Source organism: Cyprinus carpio, chromosome B14 (genome assembly GCF_018340385.1).
Source record: "Cyprinus carpio isolate SPL01 chromosome B14, ASM1834038v1, whole genome shotgun sequence".
Classification (NCBI taxonomy): domain Eukaryota; kingdom Metazoa; phylum Chordata; class Actinopteri; order Cypriniformes; family Cyprinidae; genus Cyprinus; species Cyprinus carpio.
Genome location: NC_056610.1, coordinates 21212457 through 21226530, shown reverse-complemented (window position 1 = coordinate 21226530; position 14074 = coordinate 21212457). Strand labels below are relative to the sequence as shown.

At 35.8% G+C, this 14074-nt stretch overlaps 1 protein-coding gene across 1 annotated transcript in view; it reads left to right on the top strand.

Annotated features, from left to right (window-relative positions):
* Positions 1-1036: 1036 nt before the first annotated feature.
* The window catches only part of tenm2a (teneurin transmembrane protein 2a), a 100307-nt gene continuing 87269 nt past the window's right edge, over positions 1037-14074 (top strand). Inside the window, 1 exon segment of the mRNA XM_042738812.1 lies at positions 1037-1225. Coding sequence (XP_042594746.1) covers positions 1210-1225 — 16 coding nt within the window. The 5' untranslated portion in view covers positions 1037-1209.

Sequence of the window (14074 nt, the reverse complement as noted above, 5' to 3'; positions counted from 1 at the left end):
GTACCGGCAGGGATTGTAAAGGTGGGGGTATTGAATACAATATGAACGCATTGTATTATTCCATGCAGTATCATGGGACTGAGTTGAGACCCTTGAGCCACAACGAATGGGGGGATTTTGTATAGCGCCCTGGGCACCGCAGCAAATTTATTACCCCCAACTGCTCCCTGGGCACTTACGGGGTGTGTGTGTTCACTACTCAAAGTGTGTGTGCATTTGGATGGGTTAAATGCTGAGCACAAATTCCGAGTATTAGGCAACATACTTGGCTACATGTCACTTTTATGATTTAATGTATATCATTGGTTGTCAATAATTTGGTCAAACTTTGGCAAATCCAGGAGTAGTTTAAAAATGCGCATTTTACCAACCTGGTACCTAAATATGACACTTGTTTCCAGGCAGATTAAGTCATCCAATTAGATTACAATTTGCCGAATCCAGAAAGTGCCTTCAAATTTGTGTTTAGTATGCATCAGACGGTCAGTGGAAGGGCTGTGGGCGGTCAGTGGGTGTGCCGTCTGAGGATGTAACTAGGCGGAATGAACCTGAAGAGCTTTTGTGGTGAACTTCCAAGACATTATTGTCTGTCTCACTAAGGCCTCACGCTCATTTAAAGCACTCTGTTTAATGTATGGTGTCTATACCTCGTAAGCTCTCAAACAACAGCTCTCTTAAGTGCTTTCGTAGCCGTGCCTGCTACATCAGGTCATAGCTGGGTGTGAATGTGATGCTTGTCCTCACAACGTCCCTCCACAGAGAGATGGATGGAGGCGCACAGGAAGAAGAAGCCTAATGTGAAAATAAGATGGTGAGCTAAAAAAACAGAAATAAGAAAGGCATTTTAAAAACCCCAGGATGCATGTGAGAAGTCCTCACAAACGCGATGTGACTGGCCTCTTCCAAACGCAGATAAAAAGCGTCCGCCTGGCTCTACAGAGACCCTTTACTAATGGCACAACATGCAGGAACTGTACCCAAGAGAGGAGGAGGGAGGAGAGAGAGAGAGGGAGAGGGAGAGAAGGAGAGAGAGGGAGTTCCTTTAGCTTCTCACTCTTTGCTGAAGTCTCTGTGGAAGTGGGACACTGACAGAAGCACAGTGAGACTGTAAGTGTGTCTCCTAGTGTAAATGAATCAATGAGACAGGCTTTCTGACAGACATGGTGTCCTCCTGTCATGGACGGGTGAAATAAAGCTGACTGCTGCAGTATGGAGACAGGCGAAGGTAAGGCTGTCTTTACTTTAGATATGGTCTCAGACTGTAGGATCATTTCTATATGGTCACAGCATTGATTTTGGTGAAACACTCTGTGAATGTATTGATTGTGAGGTCGGTTGGAGATTGTGTTTGTGAGGAAGAATTGTGGGAGGCTTATTGAGTTCTACTGTGTTTGGTTTTCGCAAGGTCAAATGCGGTCTCTTGTGCGTTTATTGACACGAAAGCTGTTCAGAATGACTCGATATATTGTAGAGAGATCAGGTGTGCAGGTGCATTTATTAAGCACCCTATCTACTAATGTACACAGCCATCTGCTCACGATGTGTGTGTGTGTGTGTGTGTGTGTGTGTGTGTGTGTGTGTGTGTGTGTGAGTGAGTGAAAAAGAGAGAGAGCATGAATGTGTGGTACAACCTGTGTGTGTTTAGAACGCCATTTACAGAATAATTGTCTGTTTGTTTGTTTGTTTGTTTGTTTGTGTGTGTGTAACACCCACTTATTTGCATTATTAAACAATATATGATCTAAATTAGACCGTATTTTCTATATTAGACCTCCAGATGGGTAAATGGATTCATAAGGATGCATGTAGGTAAAAATACCGTTTGAAAATACTTTTTATTAAGCCGGTTAATATGATGTATCGTGATAAACTTATTTTAATGCCTTATAATGCATTAAAAATAAACTTTCTTAACACAAAATGTATATTATATTGTGCTATAATGCACATTGCACACCTTTAAAGGTTTAACACATATACTACCTTTTAAAAGATTGAGGTCAGCAATATTGTTTTATTTTTAAGTAATGATCCATTAACTTGATGAAAAGTGACAGTTTATGCATTTATAATGTTACACAACATCTATTGCTGTAAAAAAAAAAATGTTAGCAGCACAACTGTTTTCAGCACTGATAATTAGAAATGTTACTTGAACACCAAATATTTATGATATTACAGTGATTTCTGAAGAAATCGTGTGAGTTTGAAGACTGGAGTAATGATACTGAGAATTCAGCTTTGTAATCACAGTAATAAATTATATTTTAAAATATATTCAAATAGAAACTTTTTTTTTTGTAAAGTATTGCAGCCTTGAAGAGCATAAGACATTTCATTCAAAAACATTTAAACCACTTATATCGACCCATTTTAAATTGGTTTCATAAATAGTGTTACTTAAATATTTCCATAAAAAAGTCCATATAATTGTAGTATGTTTATAGATAAAATTTACTTCATAAATTATTCATGAAACATTCAAAAATATAAAAGCAAAAATCACACTTGTGCAACTACTTATTTGCAGTGTTGTGTGATAAAACATAATTGTTGTCTAAAAACGGCATTTTTTTTTTTTTTCTTCAAGTAATGACTCTTGAAGAAAATCCTCTCGCTTCATAAAGACCTTGTGTATTTGCTCTTCTGGCCACAAGATAACAGTGTGTGCATATTCAGAGGTCTCTAATTAGCCGTTGTGTGCTATCATCACAGGTGGTTGCGATGAAGCTGGAGCTTCGCCTGTGCTCACTCAGGTCCAATCACATGTAGTTAATGAGCTGACGGGGTTAGTTACCACTAGGTTAATGACGCACATTAATATGTTGCTAATATACCCCAGGTCATGCAGTAATTAAAAATCTCATTTTCAGCTCATAGAAAGCACAGACTCTCCTTCATCTTAAATGATTTGGTAAAGAGCGAGAGAGAAAAAGCGAGGTGTGTCGATTATGATTTCATTCATAATCCTGCGTATCATTTGTTTGATGTCATGGTTTGTGGCTGTACAGTAAGTGTGTGTGATGTAATGTCAGGTATTACTCATGAGCAGTTGCATCAGGTGTTTAGGGTTCATCCAAACACTCGAGCACAGGGACATGCTCTCTCCTCAGGGTCAGCTGATGCAAAAGGTGGATGAATTTACCTCATAGTGGCACTTCAAACCATAGCCCCCGAGTGTGTGTGAGAGAGAGGTAGAAAAACACCCCATTGTGACTCTCACACACTGTCTTGTCACGTCTATAAATACTTCTCATTTGCATCTGTTGTTCACACTTAAGAGAAAAGAGATGTATACATGACCCTAACAAAAAATTACCATAGTTTCCAGCAAATTACTAGTGCATTACCAGCATAATAAAGTAATATGGAAACACATACAAACAACGTAAGATGCAGTCTTGTCTTTGTCTTTGCGTTTGTTCTTTTGTTAATGACAGTGGAGACTGTTGTAGTTTGTTGGTTGTTCCCAACACACATTTTATGAGGGTTTATAATGGAATATATATATATAAAAAAAATAACAATAACAAATAAAATATAATTATAAAATAAATGTATACATATACATTGATATGTAGCTATTTTTAGAAACATTATTATTATTATTTTCATTTTTATTACACTTAAAGGGAGTTTCTTTCTTCAGGTGAACACAAAAAAGAAGATACTTAAGAATGTTGGTAACCAAACAGTTGCCGGTAGCCATGAAAGTCAATGGCTTCTGGAAACTGCTTGGTTACCAGCATTCTTCAAAGTATCTTCTGATGACAGAATTTTAATTGTTGCGTGAACTATTTGTATAACCATGCATAAACTGCTCACATATTATTGTAGCTCATTTTGTGCAGAATACAGTGTAAGAAACTGATAAAAGCACAAATGTCAGGGCATGCCAAAACTTCTCCAGGGCCCGAAAACACCCTTAGTTAACCAGCCATCACTGTCTCCTTGATCAAATTCTGTTACTCTTCAATACCATAATGCTATAATAATTTATCACATTATACTGAAGATGGCATGAAGAAGGAAGAAAAAAAAACACTTCACAATCTGAAGTGTGACATGAGTGAGTGACGGAGTGCAAAAAGGTGAAAAAGACGAGTATGCTCAGAAGCACACACTCCAAAAATACAAACAAGCAAGGAAAGAGTGATAGTTGTGATTTAGTGGTTTTGTGGTTTTGGATGAAGGCTGTTATCTTGAGTAGAGAGAGGAATATTTTATTTATTTATTTTTTTCCAAACACTTTGATCTTCGGTGCGGGTGAGAGGTTTCCAAAGACCGCACGATGGAAGAGGGGAGGTACTGTAGGGAGAGGGGAGGATGGGAACACAGAAATCTTTTCTGCGCTTTATTGCTAAAAATAGATTTGATTTCATAAGAGTCACAGAGTCACAATATAATTAGCAATTTATATACTTTCACACCGAACAGCTGATATGAGTGAGGAGAACCTGCTGTGCATGACTCCATTCATACTTTGTTTTATGGAGGATTTTAGTTTGATGTGTGCTAACTTGTAATTTGTTTTGTGGTTGATTTTTTTTTTTTTTTTGCTATTTTGGTAGTAAGTTTGTGTTTGTTGGTTATTTTTTTTGAATCTGTTCAGATTTTAAAAGGCATGTTGTGTATTCCAGCCTTTAGATTGGTCTTCTTGTTAATTGTTTTGTTTATATAATTGTGCTCAGCTTTGGATTTGTTGATTTGTTTTAATGTGTAGATGAGATTGTTTCTTCTTCAGAACAGATTTATTTAGCATTACATCACTTGCTTTCCAATTAATTCAAACATGTTGGTGGATTTTGATTTTGATTCGAGAGGAAAGTGTATATTTTGGCCAGAAGTAATGGTTTAAAGTTAAACTGTCTCAATGTTAAATTTGTTTCTAACAACCATCCAGCATTTTGTTGAATTATTGTTATGTTCAGCCAATCATCTTTTTGGACTCTCATTCTGATGGCACCCATTCACAGAAGATCCACTGGTGAGCAGGTGATCTAATGCTACATTTCTCCAAATCTGTTCTGTTATTTAACCTATTCTTTTTACCGGCCTGAAACCACTGGTTCTTCCTTTAGGAAGTGCATATCTACATAGTTTTTCTTGTTTGATATTTGTGTTGTTTGTTAATTTTTTGTGATTAGTGTTTGGGTGATGTTGTGTTTTTGGGGAAGGTGGATGAGGTCTGGATTATATTTTGTGTGGTTTATCTTAGGCAAAAGAAGTGACAGTGACGAAAATGCTAAGAGGCAGTGACATCACTTCTGCATTTACCCTAGCCAAAGTTGCAACTTTATGTCACTGCCTCATATCTGCGACTCTACTCTTCAGTTTGGCCCTGAAGCTTCTGCCTGTGTGTCAACTCATCATCTCATGAACTTCTGCCTTAAAGCAAAATGTTAGAGTGTGTGTCAGCTGAAAAGTTTATTTTTCATGGGTTGAATGAGGTTGACGCCATGTCCTCACGATGTCGGAGTAGATATTACTTTTTAATGTAGTGTTTTAGAGCTTTGTTTTATTATTCTTTTTGTCTAGCCTTGTAAATAAACAAGTGTAGCATTGCTTACGGATGTGTGTGGTTGCCAAAAAGCTTTTTATGAATATTGTAGGACTTGTTCTGGGAGTAAAATGACAAGCATTGGGGTGTTCTTCTTGCTTTATAGCAATATCTCTCTCATTTAAAAGGCAGCTCAGCACACTCTGCTTCTCGGCTACATTAAACACCCATGAAATCTCTTGACGAGTGCAGTTTTCTTTCCTGTTTTGATGCATGTAACAGGAAGTGTAAGAAGGATATATCAAAGTGGCTTTCATTTCATTCTAAATAACCAAAATGCATGATGTTGGTTGGTTACAGGGTGGTATTAGGGGGCGTGAAATTGTTATTTAAGCATTTGATTGGGTAAAAAATCTGTGCAGTGCAGGATGAGTTTTTATTTTTTTTTTAAGAGTAAAGTAGCAAAATTACTTAAAATACTTAAAATATGCTCTCATACATGGATTTAAAAAAGGTAATTATTATGAAATAATTAAAAATAATAAGTGAATTATCACTATGCATAGATATTATAAGTATTATAAATACTTAATTATAAATACTATATATATATATATATATATATATATATATATATATATATAAATATACATACTTACACTATTAATATATGTAATTTTTTTTTTTTTTTTTTAGGAAATGCTGGGATGAGGGAAATGCTGGGATGAGGGGATATATATATATATATACATACATACACTATTAATATATGTTATTTTTTTATTTTTTTTTAGGAAATGCTGGGATGAGGGGTGAATGTCTGGGTTACAGGACCTTGATTGTGCTGAACAAGGACACAGATGGTTGTCCTGTTTGTGTTATATTTTGCTAATATTTTTCATGATGCAATGTTTTGCAAGGCCAAATATCATTGTTCCGGTTAAAATATTAAGCAGATGTTTAGGAGGCTGAACGAGTGCATGTATCAGTGTATCTGTGGGCTCGGAGGTGGGGCTGTTGAGTGATGGAGGTTATTTATTAGTATAGTATAGTATTAGTATAAGTTAAAACGTGTGGAATCCATAACAGTGTCATCAATCCAGAAAGACAACGTGGATGTAATTTATATGGAAATGACGTGCAGAGAGCAGACAGAGGCCTGAGCCTAATTGACAGTGTGTGTGTGTGTGTGTGTGTGTGTGTGTGTGTGTGTGTGTGTGTGTGTGTGTTTATGATTCCACTGAATTCACTGTCCTCAATGCACATGCTCATAGCATCATGGTCTGGCGGAGCAGGACACACTGACACCTGCGATGAATCAAAGTGCTGCAGTACACGACCCAAAAAGTAAATAAGCATAGCGTTGAATAGATGATGAATTGCTATCATTGTAGAGCATTTAGGATGCTGACAAGTTAAAAAGAAAACAAACAGAAGTGTATTTAAAGGAATGATTCACCCAGAAATGTTTAAACTTATTCCTTTACGCTGAAACATATTGTACTAGTGTTATTTTATGTTATTTATATACTATAATAATAATATGTATTCATGTTTTAAATGAGCTTTTATTTGAATATTTTTAGTTGTATTTATTTATTTTATTTATTTTTCAATTTAAGAATTGTGTCTTTACATGGTTTTATTTTATGTTTTAGCAACTTTGTTTTATTTCAGTTTTAGTTTAGTTTTTGTCATTTTTTTATTTATTTATTTATTTATTTTTGCCAAAGCAGCATGTCATTTTCATTCGAGTTTGAGTTTTCCCATCTAATATTTATATTTTATTTCAGCTTTCTTTTATTTTCAGAAAAATTACGTTTTATTTTTAGTTCACAGCAACAAAACTGACACATATAACTTATGCATATTCAGAATGCATTACTTTATGGTTGATTTGCAGCAAGTGCAAGATGAAACAAAAAATTTCTTATGGCTTTTGTTCGGGGTCATGGGCACTCTGAGGGTTCTTAGAGCGACTTTACTGTGATGGACACAAAGTGAAGTATGTTGCAAAGAATAATAACAAAAAGAGATGTTGCAGTGGCCCTCAACACACCTGGACTCACCAGATCCATTAAAGTTCAGTCTTTTGGCTGATCCACCATTAAAGTGAGGAGGAGCCGTGCCGGTGTGTCTCAGTAATGCATTCTGTCCCCTCACTGTCCCCTTGCATTTCCTGAAGTCATTCTCAGACAGACAAAACTGAGCAGGATTATGAAGGAGCTCTGAGCTAGACGAGAACTTGGACTCGGAGTTCAACATCAAAGGGTTTTTTGATTGGAGAAACATCAACCTAAAGTCACTTTTAAGATGAGAAAAGCTAACTTTCTTAATTGTGGAAAGCTTACAGTAAGTTGATATTTTCAGCTGAATAAACCAGGATGAAGGGATTTAGATCGTGCCAGTACTTATGTGTGTGTGCCTGATTATTCAACTCCTGCTCTGCCATTAGCATTGGCTGATGCTGTGAAATGGGCGTTAGTGTTTTGACAGGCCCGACTGAGCTTAGTGGTGTGTTCTTGATTACAGAACTCAAGATCTGAGTTAATCATTGTTTTTTGAGACAATCTGCCCTCAAAATTCTCTGGCAGAGACAGACGCGGGACCAGCGGCGGCCATCTTATTAACAGTGGGCATAAGATGGCCTCCTGCCCTGGATCACATGAGAGATTCACATCGCTGTCTCTCAGATCCTGTCACTTTCCCTATATGTTAGCTCTATTCCAAACCTAGTGAGCTGCCTACATAGGTGGATGCACTCTATGGAAGCATCCAAACTGAAATGGACTGATATGAATGAACTCTGCACATTTAAAGAGACAGTCCACCAATTTTTTTTTTTCACATTATCATTTAATCGCCCGCATGTCATTCCAAACCTGTATGACTTTCTTCTGTGGAAGAATGTTTTTTTTTTTTTTGTCTTTTTTTTTTGGTATTTTGTTTTTGTATGTTTGTTTGTTTTGACATTCCTATCCAGTGTTTTTTTTTTTTTTTTTTTTTTTTTTTTTTTTTTTTATAATAATTTGTTCATTTATTTTCGACAAAAGAAAGTCAGTCATACAGGTTTAAAATGACACAAGAGTGAGACAATGATGACATAACTTTAATTTTTGGTTGAACTGTCTTTATATTTTTTATAATAATACTAGGCTTATACTAGGCTTTGATGATACTTTCAGTTTAGAATGAATTATATTTATAATCACTATATCTGGATCTTTATTAGTATTTAGATTGTTTTATTTTTATTTATAAATGTATTTTTCCATAGAGAGAGAGAGAGAGAGAGAGAGAGAGAGAGAGAGAGATGACATTATTATATGGTTTACTAACTCTGGGTTATTTCACATCTGTTTTCCATCCTACTTTTCTCTGTTCTCCTCATTTCCTCTCACACACCTGTAAGGTAAACTATGTGTTGCATTTCTTATTTTCTGAGGTCTAATCCGCCTCCTTTTCCTCCCCATCTTCAGCGTGTTTGAATGCAGGTGTTGGATGACGGTTGAGCTAAACGTGTAGGTGCGTTGTTGATGAAATTAGAGGGAGGGAGAGAGTTTGGGAGAAATGATGAATGGCTCTCATTAGGGCGGTAATTTGTCACTTTCCATCTGACTGGGCTCCAGCTGTCTCTTTCTGAGCTTTTTGGCCTCTTTGGCTTGCCGTCTTCTCAACAGCCAGATGGGAGGAGAGATATTGTGCCGCGCCCCATGTGCTAGCTAGACCCGGGTCACCGTATTAGGGTACGTCTGTGAGCGTATTCGTGAGAGTTTGCCGACAGGAGCGCTTCACTCAGAGGCATGTCTACTTCTATCCCATAATCTGTGAATCTACAGAAATGATTTTCACATAATGGTATTAAATTACATAATGTAATTTTCTGAGCGCACTTACCCAGAGGCTCCAACAAGTGATGGAAAAGTTAGACTCAGCAGCAATCAAAAAAACAAGGGACTGGACAGGCTTAAACTTTATGAATTATGATCTGCGTGAAACCAAGCGTCACAATGCACTTTCCATGTAGTCTGTCCACAAACTTTTTCAAATCGAGTTTTATCAAAATGGAGTAAAGCCAAAAGCAGCAGCGGTGGAGAAATGCTGGATAACAAGAGACTGAAGCCAAAGTACGGCTGTCAACTCTGTTTAGCTCTAGGAGACCAGCCAATGTGGCTTCTTGTCAGAGATCCGAAAGCTTTTGAATGTTTTTAAAAGAAGCCTCTTATGCTCACCCAAGGCTGCAATTGTTTGATATAGCAATAACTGTAATATTGAGAATTGTTATTACAAATTAAAACTTCTCTATTTTAAGATGTTTTATAATGTAATTTATTCCTAGATTTTCAGTGGCCATTACTGCAGTCGTCAGTGTCACATGATCCTTCAGAAATCAACGTACTGATTTGATAATGGTGCTCAATAAACATTTGTTATTACTATTTATGTTGAGAACTGCTTAATATTTCTGTGGAGATGATGCTTACCTGTTTTTCAGGATTATTTGATGGATTGAAAATTCAAAAGAACAGCATTTGTTTTGTTAATTTGTTTTGTTGTATATGTATATATATATATATATATATATATATATATATATATATATATATATATATATATATATATATCTTTAAAAAAAATTAAATCAGAAATGATTTTACTATATCATTCTTGATCAAAATAATGTAAAAGTGTAAAGTAAAATAAAATTATATATGTATATACACACACATCATTTTATATAATTAGTTTTTTAGGGGTTTTGTTTTATTAATTTATATTTACACAGCTTCATTTGCCTTTTGCTGTATATCGAGAGGCTACCAGTGCAATGTTTTGAAAGTACCACAAAGTTTATACTCTTCAGGAAATCAAAAGTTGTCTCTGAGTTGGGATAGGGCCAAACCAGGGACGTTCAAGGTCAAATCAGCGTTCCAGGCCGGCAGATCCACAGTAGCACATACTCTCCCAGAGAGATAAAGGGAATTTAGGAAGGACGGCAAAGGAGAAGAATCATCTAGAGGAACAGGTGCCCCCCCCAGCCCCCTTCTAACGAGCCTTTGTTCTAATAACACAAAGCAATTTATACTGACCTTTATAGAAATGTAGCAAAAATAAATTACAATAGTTAAAAAATGCCCCTGAGCCTAATTGCAAAGGAGATTAAGTTTCCTATAATTGCTTTTGGCCACCTAATTAATGTAACTTTTTTTGTAATTAAAGTGATTTAAAAATTTTATAACCCCCAACACACATACACACACAGGCTCCTCTTGTCCAGTGCCATAAATACTCTCATTATTGAAGCAATGGTCCATTGAAAATGGTGTCATGGTTTTGTGTGATGAATATAATGTGCTTGTTAAATTGAGTTCAATGACAATAAACATTTTGCCTCTGAACGGTTTTAAGTATTCATTGAAACTTAACAAATATTATTCTCTGTTTCTGTTGAGAGGAAAATGACTCATTGGTGCATCTACGCTGCTTCTTTCTACTGTTTGACAAGAACAACTTCCCAGAATTCCAGCTGCTCTTCTGTCCTCAGATACCCATATGCAGTATTTTTATGGCTGAATTCTCCATCCGTCTCTTTAGAAGTCAAGCTAATCAGCCAGCAGCACACTTAACCTCTCGCTCTTTCATCTGCATATTCGCTGAGCTTTTCAGTGTTTTTTCATCTCCTCTGTGCATTAGTGAAGATCCCCATATCTCTCTCTCCTTGTTTCTCTCTTCCCATTCACTCGTTCTCAGATGCGTATGCCATAGATGCTTTTATGAAATGCTGACGGTAAACATATCCTTCCTTGTCTTTCTCTTTATTATTTAGGGGGCATCTGCCCTGTGTCCCTGGGGTCTGCTTAACAAGCAATCTAATCAGCCCACTATATTTGTTTATATATAATATTCTTCCCTCTTCCACAGATCATGAGGTCAGACATAAGAAAATAGAAGAAAAAGACTTTAAGCAAGACATGTGGACAGTTTTGAATAATATTTAGACTTTATGGTTTAAAAATTTTTTGTAAATTTTGTTGTAAATTTTGTTAGATAGAAAAATTTTATTTTTTATTGAGAGGTTACAAAAAATCCTCAGTAAAGACTTTATATTGTTACAAAATTGTTGATTATGAACTTTATATATTTTATTGTTTACTTTATATTGTTACAAAATTGTTGATTATGAACTTTTTCTTCATCAAAAAATTGTGAGAGAAAATAACAAAAAAGCAGCACTAATAATAAAAATAATAATAATAATGTTTCTTGAGCAGCAAATCAGCATATTAGAATGATTTCTGAAGGATCGTGTGACACTGAAGACTGGAGTGATGATACTGAAAATTCACAGAAATAAATTATATTTGAAAATATATTAAAATAGAAAACTTTTAAATTTAAATTGCAATAGTATTTTTATGACATTTCTGTTTTAACTATTTTTGATCAAATAAATGCAGCCTTGGTGAGCATAAAAAATACTTCTTTCCAAAACATTTACAAATACTTTTGAATGGTAGTTGATGTGCATAGTTTTTGTTTACTTCCATTTATTTTATGTTCACAATAATATTTGTATTATTATTTATGTTCTTTTTTATTAATATTTCATTAAATTTTTAATAATAATTTAAAACATCAAATAAAAACATTATTTGACCTAAATTGAAGTCTAAAATAAATTTCGAAGTAGTATTAAAATAAAATCTAATCTGAAAAAAATCTAATAAGATTAGTGCAATGATGCCCTGTGTTTTGTGTGTGAATGGAGGTGTGTTTCTGGCACAGAGCAGCACTGAACCAAATCAATAACACAAGGCACAGCCAGCAACCTCGACTCAATTTTCCTGAATGACCGCATACTGTACTGACAAAGGAGTCATGGGGAGAAGGATGACGAGCGTTGAAGAGGGAAGTTGAGTCAGATGTGCTCATACACTTTCTGCATTCAAGGTCTTCTACAAAAGCACCTCTTCACCCTCTCGCTTTTTTTACCGTTCCTGCTAACAGGCAGTCAGGGGTTGATGCGATGAAAGGAAGATGAAAGTGAAGCGGTGTGTATGTGCGTGATAATCTGTTTGTGTACCATTCGGCTTTTGAAGTTAAAGCTACTCTTGAAAGATAGAAATTGCACAGTCTTCGTTTGATCCCATTAAAACGGTGGTCAATACATTGTCAATTTAGTTTTACTGATATGAATCTTAAAAGAGTGCCGCTCAGACGTCTCACAGTGTGGCGTGATTGTAGCGAGCACCGTCTTTTCCCTCAGTGCTGTCTTTCCAGGAGTAATTAAGGCAGGTAATAGCCTCCTAATTCCTCCGCCTTTATGAGGACTGACTGCACACGCTTTTTTGAAAAAGAAAAAGAAAAAAAAAAACCTTTGCAATTTTACCTCCGATGTCATGGCAATTACTCAGGAGCTCAGATGCATTTAAAACCAATGACTTTCCGCAGCTCTCCTCAGGCATTTGCTCGCAGTGAAAAAAAATTACATGCACTTCATAACTGCAGGCTCTTTATTGTTATACAGCACATGTATATGGTTCCATTACAGGATCCTTTCGGGAAATCACATCCGAAACATCTGTATTACAGTGATGAAGTAGACTGTGTTTGTGTGTGAATGTGCTCATGCAGTGCTCCCAGCGTGGAGTTTTACTGGACAAAAAAAATAAAAAATTGCTGCGAGCAGCACTTCCTGTCTGCTGTTCTGCAGTACAAGCACTCCATGACTCACAAACGCACACACATGTACATGAACACTCCAACTATTTAGTTCTGTTGTGGTGCTTTTGTTTGTATGTTGTCAGTGCGCGCTGAGAGTGATGTCATTTTAAGCATGCCCTCATTATCTATGCACAGTTGTGAGCACATAAAAATTGCATGCATTTATGAGCACATATAACTTGTGCTGTAAACTTACTTTGTGACCTCATTGCTTGCTTTTATGAGAAACACCTTGGAGCTCATTTTATGGGAATTATTTTATGAGTGCATTGTGCGACATAACCATCACAGGGGACTGTTATGGTTAAGGTCAGCGTGAAATCAAAATTGACCCTATTTACTTTCTTAATACATGTTTCTGAGCACATTTTATCAGTACATGTTGTTCCAAAGAGAATTTTTTTTTTCAAAATCCTTCATCAAAATGGCAAATCAAAATTGACCATATTTACTTCCTCGATACATATATTTCAATACAATCAATACATGTTCTATAATGGTTTATTTGTAAATTTTATCATTACATGTTGTTGTAAATTAAAAAAAAAAAGTTTTCATAATCATTCATCAAAAAGACAAAACTTGCACTGCCTCAGAAATTGTTTTAGGCTACTGTTGTAAGCAATGGAGCCTTTGTAAAAGCTTCCCTGTTAATATACTGTAATAAAGTTTATGGCAATAACAGTAAAGTACGATACATTTGTAGAAGTATTACTACTGGGATGCAGAATAATGTTCTCAAGGGTGAACTTAATCTTCAACCTTCACGTATCGGGTAAAATGCCTCTTCAGAAATGGGTTCCCAAGGTGTTTTAGGAGGGGCGTAGTCCTCCATAATCCACTCCAAAC